Source organism: Hyperoodon ampullatus (assembly GCF_949752795.1).
Source record: "Hyperoodon ampullatus genome assembly, chromosome: 17".
In the NCBI taxonomy this organism is placed as follows: domain Eukaryota; kingdom Metazoa; phylum Chordata; class Mammalia; order Artiodactyla; family Ziphiidae; genus Hyperoodon; species Hyperoodon ampullatus.
Genome location: NC_136930.1, coordinates 60044581 through 60072563, shown reverse-complemented (window position 1 = coordinate 60072563; position 27983 = coordinate 60044581). Strand labels below are relative to the sequence as shown.

The following is a 27983-nucleotide window of genomic DNA, read 5'->3' as shown; positions in this document are numbered from 1 at the left end:
AGTCAGGGAGCCTGATTCCTCCAGCTCCATTTTTCGTTCTCAAGATTGCTTTGGCTATTCGGGGTCTTTTGTTTTTCCAAACAAATTTTGAAATTTTTTGTTCTAGTTCTGTGAAAAATGCCAGTGGTAGTTTGATAGGGATTGCATTGAATCTGTAGATTGCTTTGGGTAGTAGAGTCATTTTCACAATATTGATTCTTCCAATCCAGGAGCATGGTATATCTCTCCATCTATTTGTATCCTCTTTAATTTCTTTCATCAGTGTCTTATAATTTTCTGCATAAAGGTCTTTTGTCTCCTTAGGTAGGTTTATTCCTAGATATTTTATTCTTTTTGTTGCAATGGTAAATGGGAGTGTTTTCTTGATTTCATTTTCAGATTTTTCATCATTAGTGTACAGGAATGCCAGAGATTTCTGTGCATTAATTTTGTATCCTGCTACTTTACCAAATTCATTGATTAGCTCTAGTAGTTTTTCGGTAGCATCTTTAGGATTCTCTATGTATAGTATCATGTCATCTGCAAACAGTGACAGCTTTACTGCATTTTAGACATTTTAACTCAATCTTCACAACAACGCTCTGATATAGGTACTATTATTTCCCCATTTTACAGATATGAAAACTGAGATACAAAGAGAGTAGTTGACTTGCCCAGCATCCCACGGTCTTGTGGGGATATTGTAGCAAATTGTGGAGCTATGATTTGTGTTCAGGCATTCCAGCTCCAGAATATACTGCTGTATATTATGTTATCATTATCAGTGAGGAAACAGAAGGACAGAGAAGAACAACCTGCTCCAAGTTACACAGGTCAGGCGGCCGATAAGCTCCATAAACCTACAAAAGCTCAACCCTCACATCATCCTGCACACCTTCTCTTTTTTTTTTTTTTGCGGTACACGGGCCTTTCACTGTTGTGGCCTCTCCCGTTGCGGAGCACAGGCTCCGGATGCACAGGCTCAGCGGCCATGGCTCACGGGCCCAGCCGCTCCGCAGCATGTGGGATCTTCCCGGACCGGGGCACGAACCCGTGTTCCCTGCATCGGCAGGCGGACTCTCAACCACTGCACCACCAGGGAAGCCCTGCACACCTTCTCTTTGATCAGTCATTTGTAAAGCCACACACACTTGCTTCCACCTCAATACAGATCTCACTGTGGTGCTTAGAAAAGATAATGATAAGCATAGAAAGGGAAGAAATTAGCTTTCTCATTTATTTAGCTTACTGTTTATTTATTTAGTTTACTGTTTCTTTTATTTCTGAATAAATTGGAGATGGTGGTTCATTATGAGAGAGTTGAATCATCACTGGATTAATCGCCAGTGTCAGAGACAATCTTAACCTCGTCTAGAGCAGTGTTTGTTATCTTTAATGACAATAAGAATCACTTGAAGATCTGGTAAAATGCAGATTCTGATTCAATAGGTCTGGGATGGACCTGAGATTCTGCATTTCTAGCAAGCTTCCAGGTGATGCTGATGCTACTGGAACATGATCTGTGCTTGGAGTACCAAGGCTAGAGCATTGAGCTTTTCCAAACTGATCAGAAAGATTTATCCCAGGGCCCAGAGTTCAAGTGGGAAGGAGGGCATTTTCATAGATGGAAGAACACTTAGGGAGTCTGGTCAAATCAACACTGGGCAGAGGAAGGATGGCTCATGAGATAAGATCTGAGCTACACAGACTCTCAGGATCGAAAGGAACTTTAAAGGTCATCTGGTCCAAACATCCAGCTGATGTTTGAATCCTCTTGTATCCCTGCCAGGTCATCTCAGCCCTTGAGTTACAGAAGTATTCTCCATGAAAGGAAATAAACATTCAATTGAACAAAAGAATTTTAAGATGGTGCCTGAATCACAGAAACAATCTAAGAGTGAAAGACTGGGGGAAGAGCTGTGACGTCTCATGCCTGTGCAGACAGACATTTGCCTCCATGGTATATTTTTGGAGCCTTTGGATATTTATTCAAAAGTTTTCAGGGGCTTCCCTGGTGGCGCAGTGGTTGAGAGTCCGCCTGCTGAGGCAGGGGGCGTGGGTTCATGCCCCGGTCTGGGAGGATCCCACATCCCGCGGAGCAGCTGGGCCTGTGAGCCATGGCCACTAGGCATGCGCGTCCGGAGCCTGTGCTCCGCGACGGGAGAGGCCACGGCAGTGAGAGGCCCGTGTACCGCAAAAAAAAAAAAAAAAAAACTTTCAGACCTTACCGTTTCATAATAAAAACAATGCATTCTACCAGAGAACCAGCTGGGAGTGCTTATTCCCCTATGCATCTGCGTCCCACTATGAAATAGAGATTTCAGTGCTGACTGGCAGGTGAGAAACAGTGACAGATGTTTGGCTGCTGGGCTACTTCTTGGCTGCACTGACTGTATATACCAGGGCCCTTGAGAAAACATATTTTCAAGGATCGAGAATCATGCAACCATGAATAGTTTCTTCTCATTTTGATTTTTACAACCTGAACCAAAAGGCACTTGTATTGTTGGGTCTTCTGATTGGGGGGAGGCCAACTTCTTTTCAGTTACTCTTTTCTCACGCTGTTGCTCGATGGGTCTCTGCTTTCTGTTTCAGGTGCCCGGGGACAGCGAGAAACTGTGGAAGCCAGCCCTGGTTGTGCTGACTGAGAAGGACCTTCTAATTTACGACAACATGCCACGGCGGAAGGAAGCCTGGTTCAGCCCAGTTCACACGTACCCTCTCCTTGCCACCAGGTAGCCATGGTTTTGTGTCCGGGTATGATGTGTGGTCTGTTTGAAACTATTTTAATCAATTACAATTATTTCAACATATTATGATATTACTGCTTCCTCTTGCAATAAGAGCTGAGAATTCCTCCAGAATATAGACACATGTTATTGACAGATTATTATTTATGACCAAACACAGGGCAACACAAAGAACAAACTGCTTCTCCTTCAGGGAGGAACACTGCCATCTGTGATATGGTCCCAGCCTAGTCACCTTCCTGGGTCTCCATCCCATTCCCTCTGAGATGAACTATACCAGTGTGTTTACAGTCTTGACGTTCAGGTAGAATTAAGAAAGGGACTTCACTTGGTGGCACAAAAAATGTCATGAGGGAATGTCCCATTGTGCTTTTTAAAGCTCACTCAGCGGGAGACCCCATAACAAGTTCTTCTGCAGTTGTGTGATGCTTCCCGTGGAAGTGGGGCTGCCAGGGTCCGTCTGTTTCTTAGCACCTTCAGTGCACATTTATTGTTCATGTGACATTATCCTAATACATCATATGCTTACCCCCCCCTTCTTTAAAGCCCTATATCCTGAGCATGAAAGCCCATCAAACCAGTCTTGCCTTCAGACCTGGCTTCTGTTGCGAGCTCTTTCTGTATGTGCCTTATGATAATGGGTGCAGTTTTCATTACTCCTGTTACCTCTGTTTCTCTACCTAGAAGCTATGTGTGTTAACATAATGTTTGTGGCCCCCGCTGGCATAGTGCCTGGTAATTTGGGGCCCTTAAATGTCTGTTGAATGAATTATTGAACAATGTGGGCAAACTCTGGAAGAAGTTTGGTCCAATGGATGCAGCATAGTGGATTGAGGTTTGGGGGCATCTGTTCTGAGCAAGAGGTAGAATCAAGATGGTTTCTCCGTTCTGAAGGGACTGAGATGCCTAACAGGTTATAGTCAAGGGTCAGGTGCAGGGAAGAGGATGAGACTCAGTAGCAGAGCAAAACTCAAAATGGCAATAGTGACTAGAGCGGAAACTCCCTAAAATTCCTCTTCCTTCCACTCATGGTTGGTTATGGAGAACAGCAGAAATAACCTGAAAATGCCCATTATTGGCCCCAGAGATGAATAGAGGAAGCCTTCCGGGGCTAGGAACCAGTCCTAGATCACTTAGATACTAATCAAATAAATAAAATGAAATAAAACAGTCATTTAATTTGAGTCTCCTAAGCCTCAAAAATTTCGGCAGGCTAGCCATTCAAGGACTACTGATGTTTACAATAAAACCTCAGTGATCAGAATCCAAGCATCCTAAAATGTTCCTGCGGAGATTCAGGCTATGTCTTGGGGTTCATTCAAATTCAGCCCAATCCCCATCACTTTCTGCAGTTAATATCCATTTTCCTCATCCATGGGCACTGATGTTCAGATTCTGAGACATTCCTGTAATTGAAACCAAAGAAACATTAGACCACAATCGTGGTCTTCCAGTTACTGAGAAGATAAACTGGACTCATGCCTCTTGGAACGGTTTTCAGGAAAAAACGTTTAAAGAAGGTAATGTTTCTGGGTAATTCTCAGGCAACTTGAAAATAAAACTTACCCTAACATGTAGCTTTTGCCTCACAGTTTCTCAGCATTCTGACCTAGTGGAGGCTGCTGTTTCGTGCATGCACTTATTCATTCAGGATTTTAAATATTTAGTTCCTCAATCACACTGGCCACATTTCTAGGACTCAGTAGTTGGGACTACTGGCTACCATTTTGGACAGCACAGATATACAACATTTCCATCATCACAGGAAGTTCAGTTGCACAGCACTGCCCTAGAGCATACATGACTTCCTCAGAATTTGTCCCAATTCGGGCAAGTGACTGGACTTGCTCATTCCCACAGCAGTCAGTCAAAAGCTCAGGCTGCCTGACGGGATTTCATCCTACAGGCTTTTCAGGCTGTCGGCGCAAGCAGGGCACCTGTGGCTCAGGGCACTCGTTGAAGAAACTCATAGATATGAACCCATAAAAAAGCAAAGGCCCCAGAAGGAGAGATGGGTGCACAGACACAGTAAAGGGTATCTGAGTAGGTTTGGGTGGGGCGCCTGTCATAGGCTCATGAGCCATAGGGATGTCAGGTCTGGATTATAAGCAAAACACATGAATAGCCTAAAACCCTAAGCCTGCATCCAATATGGAAATAGAAAATGGAAACCCCATTCAGTGCAAACTGCTCATTTAGAACAGAAGATGCAACATTTAAAAAAATCAGTGTCTACCACCTAAATATAAAGGAGATGTAGCGGGGATACTTGACATCTCATCTCGCTACCCCTCTCCCAAATTACTGACCTCTGCACTGCAAAATAATTCATTATGATGTGCGTATATTAGCCATAGGAGCAATGATAAAATTAGGCCCGTCATCATGACCCTGATCTTATACTGGAAGCCTGTGAGGCAGAGGTAGGATGTTAAGGCAGCGCTGGCAGTCCATTCTTATTTCAGCCCCTTGAGCTAGTAGGTAAGGAGCTGTCTGTCCTTGAGCAGCAGCCTGGAGATGCAGGAGCTGAACTTCCCATCCTAGTTTTGCTCCCGCGCAAACAGTCTTACCCCGCCTGATCACTTCACCTTCCTCTTCTGAGTCCTTATCTGTTAATGCACTAGGCAGAATGCTGCCCTCTGCCAAACCCAGGGAGAGATGTGCTTTGGGTAAATGGGTTTTTCACTGACCTTTTGGCTTGTTCATCAGCTACCGTGGTTTGCACACATTGGTCATGGTCAGCTTCCCTCCTCGACCCTGTGGATGTGTCTAGAAAATGACAAGCAGCGAGGAAAATGACCCCTCCCTTCCCCTGTGTAATCACGCTGGGGAGAGGTAGCCCCTTTGTAGCTCCAGGCTGTGAAGCAGAGTTCAACCCAGCTGAGGACTGAAACTCTTGTGTCCTTGCAGGTAAAGCTGGTTCTCTGAGGTGGGAGGCTGGGCTGAGGATGGTTGAGAGAAACCACCGTTAGAAGTGGTAGAAGTGCAAGGAAACTCTGGATCGTTGCATTATAGAAGCTACCCCAGTACTTCCACTGGCTTCTTCCCCGACCACATATTGAAGTCCATCAAGTGACTCTTTCATTTACTTTCCGTGTGTTCCAGGCAGTCACATGTGGCACTGTGCCCTTGATATATGAGCGTTTGGGCACATAGCCTGTCTAGTAGCATTATTTGTCTTTGAGGGCATCTCTCTAAGGAAGGGGAATCATGTCTTTTTAATATTTCTTTTGAAGACCTTTTATTGAGGTATAATTTATAAACAGTACTGTACCTGAATCTTAAATGTATGGTTCAATTAATTTTTATTTGTGGATACAGAGCCACGTCTTCTAAAATTTTATTATCGGTTAGGGTGTCTACTAATTAAACATCCTGGGTAACATTATCACAAAGGCCATGGTAGTACCATTTGCAAATAGCTAGACCCAGCTGGTAATAAGCCAGTGGCTGACCTTTGTGGAGGGAGCATAGATCAACACCAAGGGCTTTACATGGATTCTATCTGAGTTTGCAAAACTTATCCAATTTAAAAATCACCTGGCTGTTTATTAAGGATTCTGGTCCCAAGGCCCTGCCCTGGAGATTCTGGCTGAGCAGGCCAGGGTTAGGAGTCAGGAGTCTGTTTTGTTGTTGTTGTTGTTGTTGTTGTTTAAGAAAGCAGCTCCTTTTTAAAAAAAATTTATTTTAGTTTTGGCTGCGTTGGGTCTTCATTGTTGCTTGCAGGCTTTCTCTAGTTGCGGCGAGCAGGGGCTACTCTTCGTTGCAGTGCGTGGGTTTCTCATTGCAGTGGCTTCTCTTGTTGCGGAGCACGGGCTTCAGCAGTTGTGGCTCTCGGGCCCTAGAGCATAGGCTCAGTAGTTGTGGCGCATGGGCTTAGTTGCTCCGTGGCATGTGGGATCTTCCTGGACCAGGGCTCGAACCCGTGTCTCCTGCATTGGCAGGCAGATTCTTGACCACTGCGCCACCAGGGAAGCCCAGGAGTCTGTGTTTTTAACAAGCATCAAGCAACTGTAGTCCTCAGGGATACCACATTTAACCCTCACAACCCTACAAGGTTTAAGTTTTATTCCGATTTCACAAAGAAGTAAACTGAGGAACTAACAGGTTAAGTAACTTACCCACAGTCATACAGCTGGTGAGAAACAGACCTGAGATTCTGCTTCTGAATCCCCCTTCTTTACCACCATTCTCTGCAGCGTCCCAGGAGCATGTTTCTTATTCCCTGAAGTTTTGGTGGCTCTTTGAATTTGCTGTGTGGATCACTCAAATCTTTCCTTAGCTCTCCTAACAACTTAATCATGAACAGATGGCCACTCAGATCCCCCAACAGAGTGAGGACGGAGCTGGGGATGCTCTCAGAGACCTGGAGTTTCTACCAAGGACTTAGACCAAGGGTTCTCAAAGTAGGGTCCCAGACCGCAAATTCTCCATCCCACTTCAGACCAATTAAATCAGAAACTTCTGAAGTGGAGCCCAGCCCATCTGTGAGTAAACAAGTCCTCCAGGTGTTTCTGATGCAGGCTAATAAGAACCACTGGTTTAGAAGATTCCTGGAAGGCTCTGCTGCCTTCCAGGGTTCATGGTAGGAAGGAAATGTCATAGCAAGGAGTGGGTTCTTTCTCCTCTGTGGTTCTTCAGAAGCACTGTTTTGCCTCAAGCTGTGATGACCAATGATGAATTAGTTCAAAGGGTGTCCTGGATCCAGGTGCTCACAGAGTCATCAGCAGCTCCTAGAACGTACAGTATGGCTGCCCTGCTTTCTCATCTTATAGGCATTTTCCATGGGTCCTTTGCCCTCTACCTCAGCTTCCTTTGAATGACTGTGCAGTGCCCCACTGCATGGATCCTCCAGTGCACAGGATGTCACTGCAGAGCGATGACTTAAGTACAGCCTTGTTTAGCATGATGCCTGGCACATAGCAGGACTGGGCAGCTGTCAGTCCTCTTCCTTTCATCTTAGCAGTTCTGGAAAGCATTGTTCAGAATGTCAGAGATAGTCTTTTCTCTTGCACAGGAAGAACTGGCTGGGACTGTAGCCAGTAGGAAACAGTTTTCTTCTAAAATCAAGTTATCCCTCAGCTCAGACAGTTCATAGTTGATGTGCTGATTTGTTTTGAGGTTTTTTTGGGGGGGCCCAGGCACATCTAATTTATATTTTTCTGGAAGATGAAAATTTGATTGTATTTCAAGGCAGAGGCCCTAGAAATGCTCACAATATGTTCTTGGTGTCAGCCTCCATGCAGAGAAGTTTACAGGCAGTCACTTCTTCCACTGACAAAATCCCATGGTGCCTCTGTACATTGATGGCGCAGTTCATAGCAGTGTGCTCAGGAAGTTTGCAAACATGTTGTAATTTTAGTTGTTCTCATCCTTCAGCTTTTTATGCATCCCTGGGAAAACATTTTTTGCTTAGCTAAAAGCTTATTTGATGTTGCTGAACATTAAAAAAAAGAAAGGTATTCTTGCCCATAAGGAGTAAGTGTGTTGGTTTTTTGTCACTGTCGTCACAAATGGCAAGTGAGATAGGTCTACAGAGAGCGAGGAGTAAGGTTGCAATACTTCTTGAATTCTAGAAGAAGTTTAACCCAGAAATTCTGCCCACCCAGTCCCAGTGGTTGCTGAAAAGTTCGAAAGCACAGAGCTTGTAAAAAGAATGACGCTGCTCTGAGCCCAGTTCCCTGACCCGTGGCTTTGAAGTAGCTCAAAAAAAGGAACAGACAGATATGCACTCCTCTCCTTTGATATCACTTGGGAACCAGAGACATGGAACATTTGGGGGAATCTTTGGTGCCTCAGGAACTAACCTGTTTCTAAGTGCTAAAAGTAGCTGCTGCCTCAGGCCAGCCTCAGACGTTTTAAGAATGCTTTCCACTGGGAAAGGCTGGCCAATTGCATTTTGTCAAACATTAAATTATAATCAGCCCATGGTTTTCACACTAAGCCTGGGAGCCGCCCTCACTCTTCCAGAATGTGGGCATATTCCATGGGCATTCCCTAGGGTAGCATAAAAGGATCTACATGCCCAAGGATCTGCACTCTGTCAAACTGAAAAGTGTGGGGTTTGCCTACACACCCATCCGTTCCATTTGTTCCCATATACCTAGTACACATATTAACTGTCAGCCTCCTGGCCTCCTTCTTACCAATCCAGGAGTTCTTCAGAGGTGGTGAGTGGGAGATGAGGAGAGTGAGGAGATTCATGGACTTTGGAATCAGACAAACCAGGAGTCAAATTCTGAGACCTCTATTGCAAAGTGATTTGGGGCAAAATATCAATCTCTCTGAATACAAGTCTCCTCATCTATATGAAGGGGGTAATGGTATCTTCTGCTTCATACAGTTATTAATAGGACCGATTGAGACAGTGTATGTAAACGTTTAGCAGATTACTGAGATATAATAAGTGATTGATAAATGCTAGCAACTGTGATTATTGGGGAAAATATTAATAATTGGCATTAATGTATGAATGACTGAGAAGTAATTGGACCTATTTGACCCTACCTGTGATACTGTATTTATCAGGGACTTGTAGTGTCTTCAACCAAAGTCATTGTGATGTAAGGATGGGGTTACTTAACAGTTGTGGGTTTGTTTATAGGGAGAGGGAAGTGTGAGATGGAAATAGGGAGCCTGGAACCCCTTACCTCACATCACAAGGTTAGTTCTGAATGCTGCCTGTAACAGCATTGCAGGTAGGTGGCTTAATTGATGGCTTCCTCCTTGGAGAAGGAATTTCAGTTCAATTTAAGAAACTTTTAACAGACTCCTGTTAGGAGCCAACATGGTACTAGAGGCTGATAGTAAGGGAATTAAAAAAAAATGCGAGAGATAAAAGCCAAATCTTGTAAGAGCTAATTGTTCAGTTTATGCACCCATGGTTTTATTTTCTCAGTAAACCAGGGCTGAGTTTAATTGTCATTACCTTACATGGAGAAGTTCTTGAAGGTCTTTTAATAATATGTATTCTATACCCATTGTGATATATGTTGAAGTAATTAAAGCAAAGATGGGATAGAATAATATGTAAAGATAATCAGACAATTCAAAGAGTATATCTAAAAATTAGAGTTCTAAAATTGCTAAATAATTAAAAGGCTATGAACTTTAAAGGAAAAACTTACCAAGACATTGGATGATCATGATGTGACAGTATCCATCAGATTGTGAGTCTTGTTTATCCCTGGAAAAGGAAAGTACATGGATGAGTTAAGCCCATGGATGACCTGAAGTCTTCATTATACTCTCTCACTTTAATTTCCTTCCCACCTAAAGTTGACCAGCTGGAGTTTGGCCCCTTTTCCTGGTATGATGGAAAGAGTCTTGTGGACCTGGGCTCAAATGCTGGACCCTCAGTATGTGGTCCTGGGCAGCTACTTTACCCCAGAGAACCATGGATTCCTTGTTTGGAAAATGGAGCTCATAATACACTGTCAAGAGTCATTGTGGAGGCTAGATGAGAGAGTTTATCAGTGCAACTTTTCACATAGTAGGCATCTACTTTCCTCCCTCTTTATAACTGCTGGAAGCTGGCTATGAATGATTGTGAGGCCATGGGGAATGTGTGGAGGATGATCACGTGTCTCTGGAAATGCACCTGAGCAATACCATTAACTAGTCAAAACTGGGCTCCAATCTGTTTTGCTGCTCATTCTCCTATGTTCTATGGGTCTTTGCTTACACTCAGTATCCCTCAATGATATCAACTTTCTGAGAGATGGGACCTTGCCTAACTCTTTTACCACCTTATTCAGATGAAAGAAGTTTAGAGGGTAGAAATGAGGCAAGTGTTCAGTTATTCTTGACTGAGGGACAGCATGCTTGTTCTTGGGCAGCCCTTCCTGTCTGATAGTTTGGGGTTTATTAGAGATTATTTCCCCTCACTTCTTTCCTGAAGAGTCTGTTGACTGCTGAGCCCCATTAGGGGTGACCAGTTGATGAAAGTATTCAAGAGGAGCACCAGAACCACTGAAGGGATCTAACTGGCTGCCTTTCCTTCCTCCCTTCCTCCCTCCCTCCCTCCCTCCCTTCCTTCCTTCCTTCCATCCTCCCTTTCTCTTTCTTTCTTTCTTTCTTTCTTTCTGCCTTCCTTCCTTCTTTCCTTCCTTTACTTATTTTTGTGTGGCTTGCATTGTGGTATGCAGGGAGATGCTAATTACAGCAATTAAGTAAAATGAGGATGTAATATTGCTTAGCAACCCAGTTACCTAATCTATAATTTTACTAATTTGGCTGAATCTGTGTGCTGCAACTGTTTTTGTTTTAATTAAGGATATTCATAATAATGTTTTTTTATGGAACATTTTATGCAAACACCTATGCAGAATTACATTAGTGCATAAGCATCCCTTGTGAGATAGATTTTTTTGTTTGTTTATCTCAAAACCAGTCAGACAAAAGGGGCTTATCTGAGGATCAAGAAACAATATGCAGCCTCATGTCATACCTCAGTTATTGATAGAGAAACATGTGCCTGGCCTCCTGCAGGAATGAGTATTTCTACTGCCTTGTTCCCCCAAATCTTGGACAAAGAATTTGACTTGAAAGTGGGCTTATCACACAGCCCTTCTGAGCCTCATGGAATCCACCACTTTGGGAATTGGAAGTAATTTTAAAATGTTTCACACTTTCTTTTTATCTTATAAAAAGATAAATGGGTTAGAGACCCAATTATATATAATTCTTTAAATGTACACTGGATCCATGCTAGCCATGAATATAAAATCTTAATGACTTTCATTTTTTTTGATAAGATGATTACCTTCTACTCCCAGACCAAAAAATACCCAAAACACTCAGACTCCCTAAGCAACCAAGCTACTACTGAAAACACCAGTTGCTAAAGATGGATTTGAAAGAAGAAACAGGAAATGGATGTTAGCCTAATCTCATAGAACATCCAATCCCAGATACCTTTCAAGATCACTTTTTTTTAAGGACTGAACTAATCTGGAAATTAGCATTTAGTGCATGCAAACCAAATTCTTTGGATTGAGCCGTAACTACTGTTTGGTGTGGTTGAAGGATGGAGGGTGGAAGAGAAGTCAATATCTCATAGCAGTAATTAATCACAAACTTCTTGGAAAAGAGTCCTCTTTGTAGTCTAGCTGTTCATTTAGTCATTCATTTAAAAAATATTTACTGAGCACCTGCCATGTGCTTGGAGTTTTTCTAGGTGCTAAGTGTACAGCAGGGGATAATGAAATAAAAAGTGCTGCCCAGATCATATTAATTATAATAATGACTATTACTATATATTCTGTGCCAGGTGCTGTTCCATACAGTATTCCTGTAACTCATTTCATCCTGACATATTGCTAACCCCAGTTTGCATTTCATGAACCCAAGGCATGAAGAGTTTAAGAAACTTGTCAACATCATACCATTGGCAAAGAGCCATTGGGGTATCTGCCTCTCTGCTATGTCCCCTCCTACCTATGGCTTTATTCTCTTGCCCCACTCTCTCATGTTATATGGTCCTATTCATTTGTTCAACTATCTACACTCCTTGCTAACGGAGTGTAAAATCTTGCTAGAGTTTGTGGCTTTGCTTCCAATCATGGAAATGTGTATCTGAATTTTGTACCGAGGGAACAAAATATGTCCTTGGGTTTCTCAATCAGTTTCAGATAAAACTTAGAAATTGGGTGTGACACCAGAGAGCAGACAGCAAAAGCAAGAAGAACTACAATCCTGCAGCCTGTGGAACAAAAACCACATTCACAGAAAGATAGACAAGATGAAAAGGCAGAGGGCTATGTACCAGATGAAGAAACAAGGTAAAACCCCAGAAAAACAACTAAATGAAATGGAGATAGGCAATCTTCCAGAAAAAGAATTCAGAATAATGATAATGAAGATGATCTAGGACCTTGGAAAAACAATGGAGGCAAAGATCAAGAAGATGCAAAAAATGTTTAACAACGACCTAGAAGAATTAAAGAACAAACAAACAGAGATGAACAATACAATAACTGAAATGAAAAATACAGTAGAAGGAATCAATAGTAGAATAACTGAGGCAGAAGAACGGATAAGTGACCTGGAAGACAGAATGGTGGAATTCACTGCTGCAGAACAGAATAAAGAAAAAAGAATGAAAAGAAATGAAGACAGCCTAAGAGACCTCTGGGACAACATTAAAGGCAACAACATTCACATTATAGGGGCCCCAGAAGGAGAAGAGAGAGAGAGAAAGGACCGAGAAAATATTTGAAGAGATTATAGTTGAAAACTTCCCTAACATGGGAAAGGAAATAGCCACCCAAGTCCAGGAAGCGCATAGAGTCCCATACAGAATAAACCCAAGGAGAAACACATCAAGACACATAGTAATCAAATTGGCAAAAATTAAAGACAAAGAAAAATTATTGAAAGCAGAAAGGGAAAAATGACAACATACCAGGGAACTCCCATAAGGTTAACAGCTCATTTCTCAGCAGAAACTCTACAAGCCAGAAGGGAGCGGCATGATATACTTAAAGTGATGAAAGGGAAGAACCTACAACCAAGATTACTCTACCCGGCAAGGATCTCATTCAGATTCGATGGAGAAATCAAAAGCTTTACAGACAAGCAAAAGCTAAGAGAATTCAGCACCACCAAACCAGCTCTACAAGAAGTGCTAAAGGAACTTCACTAAGTGTGAAACACAAAAGAAGAAAAGGACCTACAAAAACAAACCCCCCCAAATCAAGAAAATGGTAATAGGAACATACATATCAATAATTACCTTAAATGTGAATGGATTAAATGTTCCAACTAAAAGACACAGGCTTGCTGAACGGATACAAAAACAAGACCCATCTGTATGCTGTCTATAAGAGACCCACTTTAGACCTAGGGACATATACAGACTGAAAGTGAAGGGATGGAAAAAGATATTCCATGCAAATGGAAATCAAAAGAAAGCTGGAGTAGCAATACTCATATCAGATAAAATAGACTTTAAAATAAAGAATGTCACAAGAGACAAGGAAGGACACTACATAATGGTCAAGGGATCAATCCAAGAAGAAGATACAACAATTACAAATATATATGCTCCCAACATAGGAGCACCTCAATACATAAGGCAACTGCTAACAGCTATAAAAGAGGAAATCAACAATAACAAGATAATAGTGGGGGGTTTTAACACCTCACTTACACCAATGGACAGATCATCCAAACAGAAAATTAATAAGGAAACACAAGCTTTAAATGACACAATAGACCAGATAGATTTAATTGACAGTTATAGGACATTCCATCCAAAAACAGAAGATGACACTTTCTTCTCAAGTGCACACGGAACATTCTCCAGGATAGATCACATCTTGGGTCACAAATCAAGCCTCAGTAAATTTAAGAAAATTGAAATCATATCAAGCATCTTTTCTGACCACAATGCTATGAGATTAGAAATCAATTACAGGGAAAAAAAACGCAGACACATGGAAGCTAAACAATACATTACTAAATAACCAAGATATCACTAAAGAAATCAAAGGAGAAATCAAAAAATACCTAGAGACAAATGACAATGAAAACACAACGATCCAAAACCTATGAGATGCAGCAGGGGCAGTTCTAAGAGGGAAGTTTACAGCTATACAAGCCTACCTCAAGAAACAAGAAAATCTCATGTATACAATCTAACGTTACACCTAACAGAACTAGAGAAAGAAGAACAAACAAAACCCAAAGTTAGCAGAAGGAAAGAAATAATAAAGATCAGAGCAGAAATAAATGAAATAGAAACAAAGAAAACAATAGCAAAGATCAATAACACTAAAAGCTGGTTCTTTGAGAAGATAAACAAAATTGATAAACCATTAGACTCATCAAGAAAAAGAGAGAGAGGACTCAAATCAATAAAATTAGAAATGAAAAAGGGGAAGTTACAACAGACACCGCAGAAATACAAAGCATCCTAAGAGACTACTACAAGCAAGTCTATGTCAATAAAATGGGCAACCTGGAAGAAATGGACAAATTCTTAGAAAGGTATAACCTTCCAAGACTGAACCAGAAAGAAATGGAAAATATGAACAGACCAATCACAAGGACTGAAATTGAAACTATGATTAAAAATCTTCCAACAAACAAAAGCCCAGCACCAGATGGCTTCACAGGTGAATTCTGTCAAACATTTAGAGAAGAGCTAACACCTATCCTTCTCAAACTCTTCCAAAAAATTACAGAGGAAGGAAAACTCCCAAACTCATTCTATAAGGCCACCGTCACCCTGATACCAAAACCAGACAAAGATACTACAAAAAAAGAAAATTACAGACCAATATCACTGATGAGTATAGATGTAAAACTCCTCAACAAAATACTAGCAAACAGAATCCAACAACACATTAAAAGGATCATACACCATGATGAAGTGGGATTTATCCCAGAGATGCAAAGATTTTTCAATATATGCAAATCAATCAATGTGATACACCATATTAACAAATTGAAGAATAAAAACCATATGATCATCTCAATAGATGCAGAAAAAGCTTTTGACAAAATTCAACACCTATTTTTGATAAAAACTCTCCAGAAAGTGGGCATAGAGGGAACCTACTTCAACATAATAATGGCCATATATGACAAACCCACAGCAAACATCATTCTCAATGGTGAAAAACTGAAAGTATTTCTTCTAAGATCAGGAACAAGACAAGGATATCCACTCTCACCACGATTATGAAACATAGTTTTGGAAGTCCTAGCCATGGCAATCAGAGGAGAAAAAGAAATAAAAGGAATAGAAATTGGAAAAGAAGAATTAAAACTGTCACTGTTTGCAGATGACATGATAATATACATAGAGAATCCTAAAGATGCCACCAGAAAACTACTAGAACTAATCAATGAATTTGGTAAAGTTTCAGGATACAAAATTAATGCACAGAAATCTCTTGCATTCCTGTACACTAATGATGAAAAATCTAAAAGAGAAATTAAGGAAACACTCCTATTTACCATTGCAACAAAAAGAATAAAATACCTAGGAATAAACCTACCTAGGGAGACAAAAGACCTGTATGCAGAAAACTATAAGACACTGATGAAAGAAATTAAAGATGATACCAACAGATGGAGAGATATACCATGTTCTTGGATTGGAATAATCAATATTGTGAAAATGACTATACTACTCAAAGCAATCTACAGATTCAATGCAATCCTTATCAAATTACCAGTGGCATTTTTTACAGAACTAGAACAAAAAATCTTAAAATTTGTATATTGACACAAAAGACCCCAAATAGCCAAAGCAGTCTTGAGGGAAAAAAACGGAGCTGGAGGAATCAGACTCCCTGACTTCAAACTATACTACAAAGCTACAGTAATCAAGACAATATGGTACTGGCACAAAAACAGAAATATAGATCAATGGAACAGGATAGAAAGCCCAGAGATAAACCCACGCACCTATGGTCAACTAATCTGTGACAAATGAGGCAAGGATATACAATGGAGAAAAGACAGCCTCTTCAGTAAGTGGTGCTTGGAAAACTGGACAGCTACATGTAAAAGAATGAAATTAGAACACTCCCTAACATCATACACAAAAATAAACTCAAAATGGATTATAGACCTAAATGTAAGACCGGGCACTATAAAACTCTTAGAGGAAAACACAAGAAGAACACTCTTTGACATAAATCACAGCAAGATCTTTTTTATCCACCTCCTAGAGTAATGAAAATAAAAACAAAAATAAACAAATGGGACCTAATGAAACTTAAAAGCTTTTGCACAGCAAAGGAAACCATAAACAAGACAAAAAGACAATCCTCAGAATGGGAGAAAATATTTGCAAATGAATCATCACACAAAGGATTAATCTCCAAAATATATAAACAGGTCATGCAGCTCAATATTAAAAAAACAAACAACCCAATCCAAAAATGGGCAGAAGACCTAAATAGACATTTCTCCAAGGAAGACATACAGATGGCCAAGAAGCACATGAAAAGCTGCTCAACATAACTAATTATTAGAGAAATGCAAATCAGAACTACAATGAGGTATCACCTCACACCAGTTAGAATGGGCATCATCAGAAAATCTACAAACAACAAATGCTGGAGAGGGTGTGGAGAAAAGGGAACCCTCTTGTACTCTTGGTGGGAATGTAAATTGATAAAACCACTATGGAGAACAGTATGGAGCTTCCTTAAAAAACTAAAAATAGAACTACCATATGACCCAGCAATCCCACTACTGGGCATATACCCAGAGAAAACCATAATTCAAAAAGACATGTGCACCCCAGTGTTCATTGCAGCACTATTTACAATAGCCAGGTCATGGAAGCAACCTAAATGCCCATCGACAGACGAATGGATAAAGAAGATGTGGTACATATATACAGTGGACTATTAGCCATAAAAAGGAACAAAATTGGGTCATTTGTAGAGACGTGGATGGACCTAGAGACTGTCATACCGAGCGAAGTAAGTCAGAAAGAGAAAAACAAATATCATATATTAACGCATATATGTGGAACCTAGAAAAATGGTAGATTATTCAGTTTGCAGAGCAGAAATTGAGACACAGATGTAGAGAACAAACGTATGGATACCAAGGGGGGAAAGCCGCGGTGTGGTGGTGGTGGTGGTGTGATAAATTGGGTGATTGGGATTGACATGTATACACTGATGTGTATAAAATGGATGACTAATAAGAAAATAAATAAATAAATAAATTAATTAATAAACATTAAAAAAAAAAGAAATTGGGTGTGAACTGCACCTTGAAACCCTGTCCCAGGGTGCCAGTATTTTTTCTAGCTGGGTAAGAAAGTTATCTTCTCTAGGGAGACAGCATTTCCTTGGTTTCTGTAGTGTAGTCCCCACCACAGATGAGAGACAGATGGTCGTATTTTTAAGGATACACTTGCTTAAGAATGTAAACTAATTGAAAGATAAATAATAGGTGTTTCAGAGTCCCCTGCCCCCCACCCCACCCAGACTGCAGACCAGGAAAGATCTTTAGGAAGAATCTTGAAAGGAATGTAAAAAGGCTGTTCTTGGCAGGATGGGAAAAACTCAGGCAGACAGATTCTGTCCTTAGCCCGACCCTTTCAGAAGTCCAAATGATGACTTTTAAAATCTTACTGTCCAGCTGACATTTACTTGGTACATTGTATCCAGAATCTGACGACTGTAATGTGTTCTCAAATGCAGTCTGCAAATGAAGAGCCCATTAGGAGCTTTTCAATGGCCCCAAATTTCAAAGGATTTCAAAATAGGTCAATTGTGTATGAGTGTGTGTGTTTGTGTGTGTGTGTGTGTACTTCTCTTTGAAAAACTGAACTCACATTTCAAAAACTTTTGAAAAACTTGCATTCATGCAGTTACTCAGCCAACATGTATTGAACACCGACTATGAATTAGGTAAGATACTACACACTGCGGAACCAATGAGAGATGGGACAAGGCTCCTACCTTGAAGGACATCAGGGGAGATGACGTGGTGACCTTAAGCAGTGGGGTAAATGAATTGATAATGATGTGTGGTGTCCAGAGGAGGGACACCTACCTTGAGGAGATCCATGCTATGCTTGGTCTTGAGCACCAGCTGATCACTGCGCCGTCAACAGCAAGTTTGCTTCCCCCAACATCTTCCTACCCAGGAGCTGTCAACTTTGACACAAGAGCAACAAACCTTACATACAGAGAGGGCACCCAAGAACTCCTGCTGGCTGCCAGCCTAGGCAGTCTGAGCCTTGCTGGAAATGTCGCTACCTCACCTTAGATCCCAAGAAGCAAATCATCATCTACTCCATGTGTGGTTCTCCCAAGAGGGCCCAATGTCCAGGGACAGCTTTGATCTAACCATAGACTCTCAAGGTGAGAGAACTCTACCATCCCAGGGGAGTCGCTGACCAGCCCATGCTTGAACACTTCCACAGCTACTGCAGACATGTATGCTTGCCCCCTTCCTCCTTCCCATTCCTCACACAGTCTCTCATCACCAAATTATGTTCTGAGTGACTTCTGGTGCTCAGTTGAAAGGAAGGAAGAAGAGGCTTGAACAGAGCAGGAAGCTCGTCGAAGGACCCCCAATACACCCCTGAATCCAAAAGCATCGTGTAACTTCAACTGGCAGGTCTCAGCAGCCCTCGTGACTCACTTGCTGGAGGCCAGTAGGTTCATGTAAGGGATTAATGAGGCCATGAGTGTAGGTTTCATCCCACATGGATCGGTTAACTTTATTCTGAGAAAGGCTATTCCACAGCCACAGGCTGCAGGTGTCAGGTAATAGGAGCTAGACATGGACAATTTAGACTAACGCAGACACAAACCAAGGCAAGAGGACACAGATGAGTTCATCTAGTATTCCAGCCCTGAACTGCCGCTAACACTAAACAAACAAAACATGTATTCCACACTGAGTCAGAATGCATATATTTTTCAGTGCAACGGAAGTCCTGATTCTAGAAATTAAGGTGAAATATTTGGTTTCATTTTAGTCCCATAGCCTTGTAAAGCTAATCTTTACCTTGTGCGGTATATGTTGCTTAGAGAAACATTTAAGAATTAAAAAAATAAAGTAGAAATAAAATCACGCATGAAATTGCTCGACAGTTTAATGGATTTGTTTCTAAGCTTTTATTTTACATAGTTCAGTTGCATATTTGGAGCCTTTCAATGAGTACAGGTGCACTTCTCCACATTCACATATGCGTTTCTAAAATAATTTGTTAGGACTGTGTAGTACCCCATCCAGAAGATGTGTACCCAAGTGCATTGTGTGGATATCTGATGTAGTTCATTTGATTTTCATCTGGAAAAAGTATCCTTTTGTTACCAGTATGCACACTAGGTAGCAGAAAAGACAATTTGCTTTGTCTCACAGTTTACATACAGTACTGTATGTTTCATTAACCAATATTGGTCTATTCAAAAGAACACATAATTCAGCATGTTCTTCAGATTGCAAATCAACTTGTTCTTTGACACAAATGTTAGATAATTCACACTTGGGTAGTTGAAAAATCCATTTTTCCTCTTCCCTTTTCTTCTTCAATGATAATTTGGTGATGAAACAAATAACAAAGTACGCCAATAGTCCTCCCCACAAAGGGCTTTTTTTTTAAATCATTATTTCCTGTAACACGGTGAATTTCCCCATCAAGGACTCCCTGTGCCTGCTATTGGTCAGCTAGATACAGGGCTTGCTCATACCTTGTTACACTCTGTTAGTAATTTCATTCCTTTATATCCAGACTTACCAAATGCAAAATTCCTAACAAATTGCATTTTCCAGTTATTATTGACTTTAATTTTATAGTCTCTCTAGAGAAAAAGAAATATTGGTAAGAAATTCACAAACATGTGACATTCTTCTGAGGGTGGTGTAACTTCTTTTTTGCTTCACTTGTGCCTCTGTGTTACATTTACACTATCCCTGGACTGTGACAAAGTTGATGTCCTCTGGGTGGAAATTTAGTGGATAGAAAGTGAGAACGTGAACAGGGAAGGCATCAGGAAAATAATTTTTTTTTTTTTTTTTTTGCGGTACGCGGGCCTCTCACTGTTGTGGCCTCTCCCGTTGCGGAGCACAGGCTCCGGACGCACAGGCTCAGCGGCCATGGCTCACGGGCCCAGCCGCTCCACGGCATGTGGGATCTTCCCGGACCGGGGCACGAACCCGTGTCCCCTGCATCGGCAGGCGGACTCTCAACCACTGCGCCACCAGGGAAGCCCAGGAAAATAATTTTTATTGAATGCTTACTATGATGCACTAAATACTGGATTAAGTCCTTTATATATTTTCTTTTTTTGTGTGTGTATAAACATGACTTTTAATGCCTTTAACATTTATGTACCCTTAGGAACATAAAGAATCAGATTTGTTTTTTTTTTCTTTCCTTAAAAAAAAAAGTCATTTTAACTAAAAAAAAAAAAAGTACCCAGTTAAAAGCAAATAAGAGTAGAAAAAGATATATAATGAGAAGTCAAATTTTCTACTTCAGATCTGTTTCCCAGGGCAACCACTATTAGTATTTTCTTATATGTTCTTACATAAATATTTTATAAACACACAAAAGCGTATATAAATATGTAAGTGTGTGTATTACTCCTTCCCCACCTTCTTTTCTTAAACAAATGGTCTATTCACTTTTGTTTTTTACTATAGATGTTTCATTTCTGTAAACATCAATACAGCCCATTCTTTCCACAAGCATATATAACTGAGTATATATACTATGAGTATATATATATGATGACTTATTTAACCAGGTATTCCTAGTCTTTTGCTTTTATAAACAACGTGGCGTTGAAAATCCTTGAATATACATACATTCCTTCACATACTTTTTAATTTATGTAGAAGCTGCCCCAATGTATACCCCAAATCTGTTACCAAACTCTTTGACCTCTTCATTTCTCTTTGGTTAACATTACCATCTCATTGTTATTTTGATTAGCCATCTTCTGTTTACTTCCACTGATCTTCCCATTTCTACCTGAATGAGTACTAACCTGTTTTGATTAATACAGTCTTAAAATATATTTTTATGTCTGGTAGGTTCAGTCTCCTTATATTTCTCTATAAAAGGAGCATTTAAAAAATATTTTAAGGAAACATTTCAGATTGCCTTAATGACAGACTCATACAAATCCATCACAGGCTGACCTTGGAGATATTGCGGGTTTGGTTCCAGATCATCACAGCATATTTTCTTTATATATTTTCTTATATTTAATCCTAATCATATGAGGCAAGAATTATATTTTTAAAGTAAGGAAACAGAGGGTAGGGGCAAGGGATGGAATAATACTTATTGATTACAAACCATATCTAGGTTCTGTACAAGTACGGCACACAGATCATTTCATTGGATCTTTATAACACTACTTTATGAGGTGGTGACTCTTGGAACATTTCACTAATGGTAGAAGAGGGTTCTAATGCAGTCTGCTATGCCTCCCAAACCTATGTCCCTTTTCGGTTTACCATGCAGCCTGCCAGCTGTGCCCAACTGACACAGATTTTAAGATTTTAAAAAGGAAGAGCTAGATATATTTCTTGAAGCAACTAAAACGTAAACACCTTTGAGGAGAAGAACACTTTTGAGCAACTAAGAAAACACAATAGGAATTTGTGCTTTCTGTACATACTTCTTCTTAATGAAGTTTTATCTGACCCTCAATCCCTTTGAATTCTTAGGCTTTTCAGAAGTGCTTTCCATTTTCTCTACTCTCACCCAGATTTTGAAACCTCCCAGCAGCTTCTCAGTTACTCTTGTTCCCTTATTACAAAACACCCTCCTCCCTCCCGACGAACTCAACTCAGTCTCTACATGTTAAATCCCTGGGTGGCGGCACCCATGTCAGCAGACATTTTCCTTCACGCTGTCCTGGACCCTCCTCTCAATGAGATTCATGGAACTTCTGTCTTGTATTATTTTTTTACTGGGGTATAATTGACAAAAGTATACACATGACGATCTCATGTCCATGTATATTGTGAAATGGTTACGACAATCAAGTTAATACATCGATCATCTCACATAGTTACCTCTTTTTTTGCAATTTTAATTGTTAGCAGATTTCAAGTCTACAGTACAATATTATGAACTATATCACCAGGCTATTCATTAGATCCTCAGAACGTATTCATCTTACAACTAAAAATTTATACCCTTTGACCAACATCACCCCATTTCCCCCAGCCTCAGCAATCATCATTCTACACTCTGCTTCTATAAGTTTGCCTTTATTTTTTTTTAAAGATTTCACATATAAGTGACATCATACAGAATCTCTCTTTCTCTGTCTGGCTTATTTCACTTAGCATAATTCTTCTAGGTTCATCCATGTTGTTGCAAATGGCAGGATTTCCTTCTTTTTTTAAGGCTGAATAATATTCCATTATGTATATATGCACCACATCATCTTTATCCATTTGTCCATCAATGGACTTTTAGGTTGTTTCCATATCTTGGCTATTGTGAATGATGCTGCAGTGAACTTGGGAGTGTAGATATCTCTTTCAGATGCTGATTTTGCTTCCTTCAGATATATCCTCAGAAGTGGCATTGCTGAATGATATGGTAGTGCTAATATTAATATTTTGCGGAACCTCTATACTGTGTTCCGTAGTGGCTGCACCAAGTTACATAACCACCAACATGTACAAGGGTTCCCTTTTCTCCACCTTCTTGCCAACATTTGTTATCATTTGTAATGTCTCTATCTTCAAAGAATTGTACAGCCAAAAGCCTTTTTCAGTTAACCTTTTGCTTCAAGTCATCATTGCAGACCACATCTCCCACTGAGTTTCAACTTTGGAAGTAAAAGAAAGCTCTTCAGAGTTATACGAGCCTGTCGCTAGAAATTCAGTGGGCTACAGTATGTTTTATTTCAGTGATAATTTTGGTCTACAATATTTAAGCTTGCAAGAGAAAATAAGCTTTTGGATTTCCTCTGTACAATTTTTAATCTAGAGGTAACAAGCCCTTTGCATAAGAAAATAACTCTCTCATCCATCAAGTGAATACACACCTGGAATTTCTCTAGCCAATACTGAAGTGTTTCTTTCCGTATTAAAAGATAAGGCTGAAAATGCAAATACCCTGGAGAGAAGTAATATTTACTAAATTATACTCATTCTCTCCTGCAAATTATTGATATGAGAGTCTCTCCCAGAAGGAGGTTGGGGTATGGAGGAGAAGGAGAGAGCATAAGAGATTTGAGTGTTTACAGGGGGCAGGTGAGAAGTAGGAACCAGTGCCTGCTCAGAAGGCAGCTCTCACAGCCTTTGATTCCTCATGTTTCCTCTGGCCTTTTAGAAAATATTTACCATGAGAGTCACTTTTTATGCTGTGAATGTATGTTCTAAAGTCAGTGTGAAATCATGTACAGTAAAAATCACCCTTGGAGGTGCACCAGACTCGGGTGACAGGCAGAGCCACGACGACGTTGCAACAGCCCTGGGGCTGAGTGGAGGTGAGAATCAGGCTCATGGATTTTAGGGCTGTGCCTGGGTTCCACAACCAGCAAGTGACTGAGGCATCACTTCATCCAGTTCTTCTGACTTTAAACCCGTCTGTCTCTCAAGTGTTGGGTGCCTGCCACAGTTCCCCGACCAGGGATCAAACTCAAGCCCCCTGCAGTGGAAGTGCAAAGTCTTAACCACTGCACTGCCAGGGAATTCCCCAGAATCTGCTTTTTACCAAGACTCCTCCTGCCAACCAGCTGTGTGGCTGACAGGGTCTTGGTGCTCCATCCTGGTGTCAGGCCTGAGCCTCTAAGGTGGGAGAGCCGAGTTCAGGACATTGGTCCACCAGAGACCTCCCAGCCCCTCGTAATAACAATCGACGAGAGCTCTCCCAGAGACCTCCGTCTCAACACTAAGACCCAGCTCCACTCAACGACAAGCAAGCTACAGTGCTGGACAGCCCATGCCAAACAACTAGCAAAACAGGAACACAACCCCACCCATTAGCAGAGAGGCTGCCTAAAATCATAATACGTCCACAGACACACCCAAAACAGGCCACTGGACGCAGTCCTGCCCACCAGAAAGACAAGATCCATCCTCATTCACCAAAACACAGGCACCGGTCCCTTCCACCAGGAAGCCTACAAAACCCACTGAACCAACCATGCCCGCTGGGGGCAGACACCAAAAACAACGGGAACTACGAACCTGAAGCCTGTGAAAAGGAGACCCCAAACACAGTAAGTTAAGCAAAATGAGAAGACAGAGAAACACACAGCAGAAGAAGGAGCAAGGTAAAAACCCACCAGACCAAACAAATGAAGAGGCAATAGGCAGTCTACCTGAAAAAGAATTCAGAGTAATGATAGTAAAGATGATCCAAAATCTTGTAAGTAGAATGGGGAAAATACAAGAAATGTTTAACAAGGACCTAGAAGAACTAAAGAGCAAACAAACAATGATGAACAACACAATAAATGAAATTAAAAATTCTCTAGAAGGAATCAATAGCAGAAAAACTGAGGCTAAAGAACGGATAAGTGACCGGGAAGATAAAATAGTGGAAATAACTACCACAGAGCAGAATAAAGAAAAAAGAATGAAAAGAATTGAGGACAGTCTCAGAGACCTCTGGGACAACATTAAACACACCAACATTCGAATTATAGGGGTCCCAGAAGAAGAAGAGAAAAAGAAAGGGACTGAGAAAATATTTGAAGAGATTATGGTTGAAAACTTCCCTAATATGGGAAAGAAAATAGTCAATCAAGTCCAGGAAGTACAGAGTCCCATATGGGATAAATCCAAGGAGAAACATGCCAAGACACATATTTATGATAAAAACCCTCTAGAAAGTAGGCATAGAGGGAACTTACCTCAACATAATAAAGGCCATATATGAAAAACCCACAGCCAACATCGTTCTCAATGGTGAAAAACTGAAACCATTTCCACTAAGATCAGGAACAAGACAAGGTTGCCCACTCTAACCACTATTATTCAACATAGTTTTGGAAGTTTTAGCCACAGCAGTCAGAAAAGAAAAAGAAATAAAAGGAATCCAAATCGGGAAAGAAGAAGTAAAGCTGTCACCATTTGCAGATGACCTGATACTATACATAGAGAATCCTAAAGATGCTACCAGAAAACTACTAGAGCTAATCAATGAATTTGGTAAAGTAGCAGGATAAAAAATTAATGCACAGAAATCTCTTGCACTCCTAAACATTAATGATGAAAAAATCTGAAAGATAAATTAAGGAAACACTCCCATTTACTACTGCAACAAAAAGAATAAAATACCAAGGAATAAATCTACCTAAGGAGACAAAAGACCTGTATGCAGAAAACTATAAGATACTGATGAAACAAATTAAAGATGATACAAATAGATGGAGAGATATACCATGTTCTTGGACTGGAGAATCAACATTGTGAAAATGACTCTACTACCCAAAGCAATCTACAGATTCAATGCAATCCCTATCAAACTACCAATGGCATTTTTCACAGAACTGGAACAAAAAATTTCACAATCTGTATGGAAACACAAAAGACCCTGAATAGCCAAAGCAATCTTGAGAAAGAAAAATAAAGCTGTAGGAATCAGGCTCCCTGGCTTCAGACTCCACTACAAAGCTACAGTAATCAAGACAGTATGGTACTGGCACAAAAACAGAAATATCAATCAATGGAACAGGATAGAAAGCCCAGAGATAAACCCACACGCATATGGTCACCTTTCCTTTGATAAAGAAGGCAAGAATATACAGTGGAGAAAAGAGAGCCTCTTCAGTAAGTGGTGCTGGGAAAACTGGACAGCTACATGTAAAAGAATGAAATTAGAACACTCCCTAACACCATACACAAAAAGAAACTTGAAATGGATTAAAGACCTAAATGTAAGTCCAGACACTATAAAACTCTTAGAGGAAAACATAGGCAGAACACTCTATGACACAAATCACAGCAAGATCCTTTCTGACCCACCTCTTAGAGAAATAGAAATAAAAACAAAAATAAACAAATGGGACCTAATGAAACTTCAAAGCTTTTGCACAGTGAAGGAAACCATAAACAAGACCAAAAGACAACCCTCAGAATGGGAGAAAATATTTGCAAACAAAGTAACTGACAAAGGATTAATGTCCAAAATATACAAGCAGCTCATGCAGCTCAATATCAGAAAACCGAAACAACCCAATTCAAAAATGGACAGAGGACCTATATAGACATTTCTCCAAAGAAGATATACAGATTGCCAACAAACACATGAAAGGATGCTCAACATCAATAATCATTAGAGAAATCCAAATCAAAAGTACAATGAGGTATCACCTCACAGCAGTCAGAATGGCCATCATCAAAAACTCTACAAACAATAAATGCTGGAGAGGGTGTGGAGAAAAGGGAACCCTCTTGCACTGTTGGTGGGAATGTAAATTGATACAGCCACTATGGAGAGCAGTATGGAGATTCCTTAAAAAACTAAAAATAGAACTACCACGCAACCCAGTAATTCCACTACTGGGCATATACCCTGAGAAAACCATAATTCAAAAAGAGACATATACCACAATGTTCATTGCAGCACTATTTACAATAGCCAGAACATGGAAGCAATCTAAGTGTCCATCGACAGATGAATGGATAAAGAAGATGTGGCACATATATACAATGGAATATTACTCAGCCATAAAAAGAAACGAAATTTAGTTTATAGTGAGGTGGATGGACCTAGAGTGTGTCATACAGAGTGAAGTAAGTTAGAAGGAGAAAGACAAATACCGTATGCTAACACATACATATGGAATTTAAAAAAAAAAGGTTCTGAAGGACCTAAATGCAGGACAGGAATAAAGACGCAGATGTAGAGAATGGTCTTGAGGACACGGGGAGGGGAAAGGGTAAGCTGGGATGAAGTGAGAGAGTGGCATGGACATATATACACTACCAAATGTAAAATACGTAAGTAGTGGGAAGCAGCTGCATAGCACAGGGAGATCAGCTTAGTGCTTTGTGACCACCTAGAGGGATGGGATAAGGAGGGTGGGAGGGACACCCAAGAGGCAGGGGATATGGGGATATATGTATACGTATAGCTGATTCACATTTTTTTTTTTTTTTTTTTTTTTTTTTCAATTATTTTTACTTTATTGTACTTGGCAAGGTAGGAAAATGGCTCATGTGTTTTAGAAAGAATGTGAACAATATAAAGTGTTTTTATGCAAAACTTACACATAAAACTTTAATAATTCTTTCCTGATACTCATTAGCTAAATATCAACTCATTCACAAAAAGTATGTGATATACAACACATTTTTTAAAGATAGTATATCCCAAGTTATCTTATGTGAATCATACCTAATTAACAAACAGAATAAACACTCTTATTAATTAGCAAATACTTATGCTTACTATGTACACTACATGCTTTACAAATCACTCATTTGAATCATCATAACAACCACATAAAGGATGCACTATTATCATCTCCATTTTACAAACGAGAAAAGTAAGGCACCAACCGGTTAGTTAACCAAAGATCTCTTAGGTTCTACTTGATGGAACTGGAATCCAAACCCAAGCTGTCTGGCTTTTCACTAAGCTATGCAGTTGCCCAATTCCTGCACAACTCTCTGAAGTCTAATTCTATTGAAATGAAAAGACAGTCCTCACTCAATAACCCATAAACAAAGTCAAAATATTGATGACGGGTGAAATAACCAGGAAAGAGGATTACGGGACTATATCTTCCCTCCCCCTCAAACTTTATTACTGATGTGAGATTCTCACATAACTTC

The 27983-nt window shown here is 40.3% G+C and overlaps 1 protein-coding gene across 1 annotated transcript in view; it reads left to right on the top strand.

Annotated features, from left to right (window-relative positions):
- Nucleotides 1-27983, top strand: part of SNTB1 (syntrophin beta 1) — a gene marked incomplete at both ends in the record, with an annotated part of 227448 nt that overhangs the window by 185864 nt on the left and 13601 nt on the right. Inside the window, one exon of the mRNA XM_079722735.1 lies at nt 2575-2714. Coding sequence (XP_079578861.1) covers nt 2575-2714 — 140 coding nt within the window. The remainder of the gene's footprint in view (nt 1-2574; nt 2715-27983) is intronic.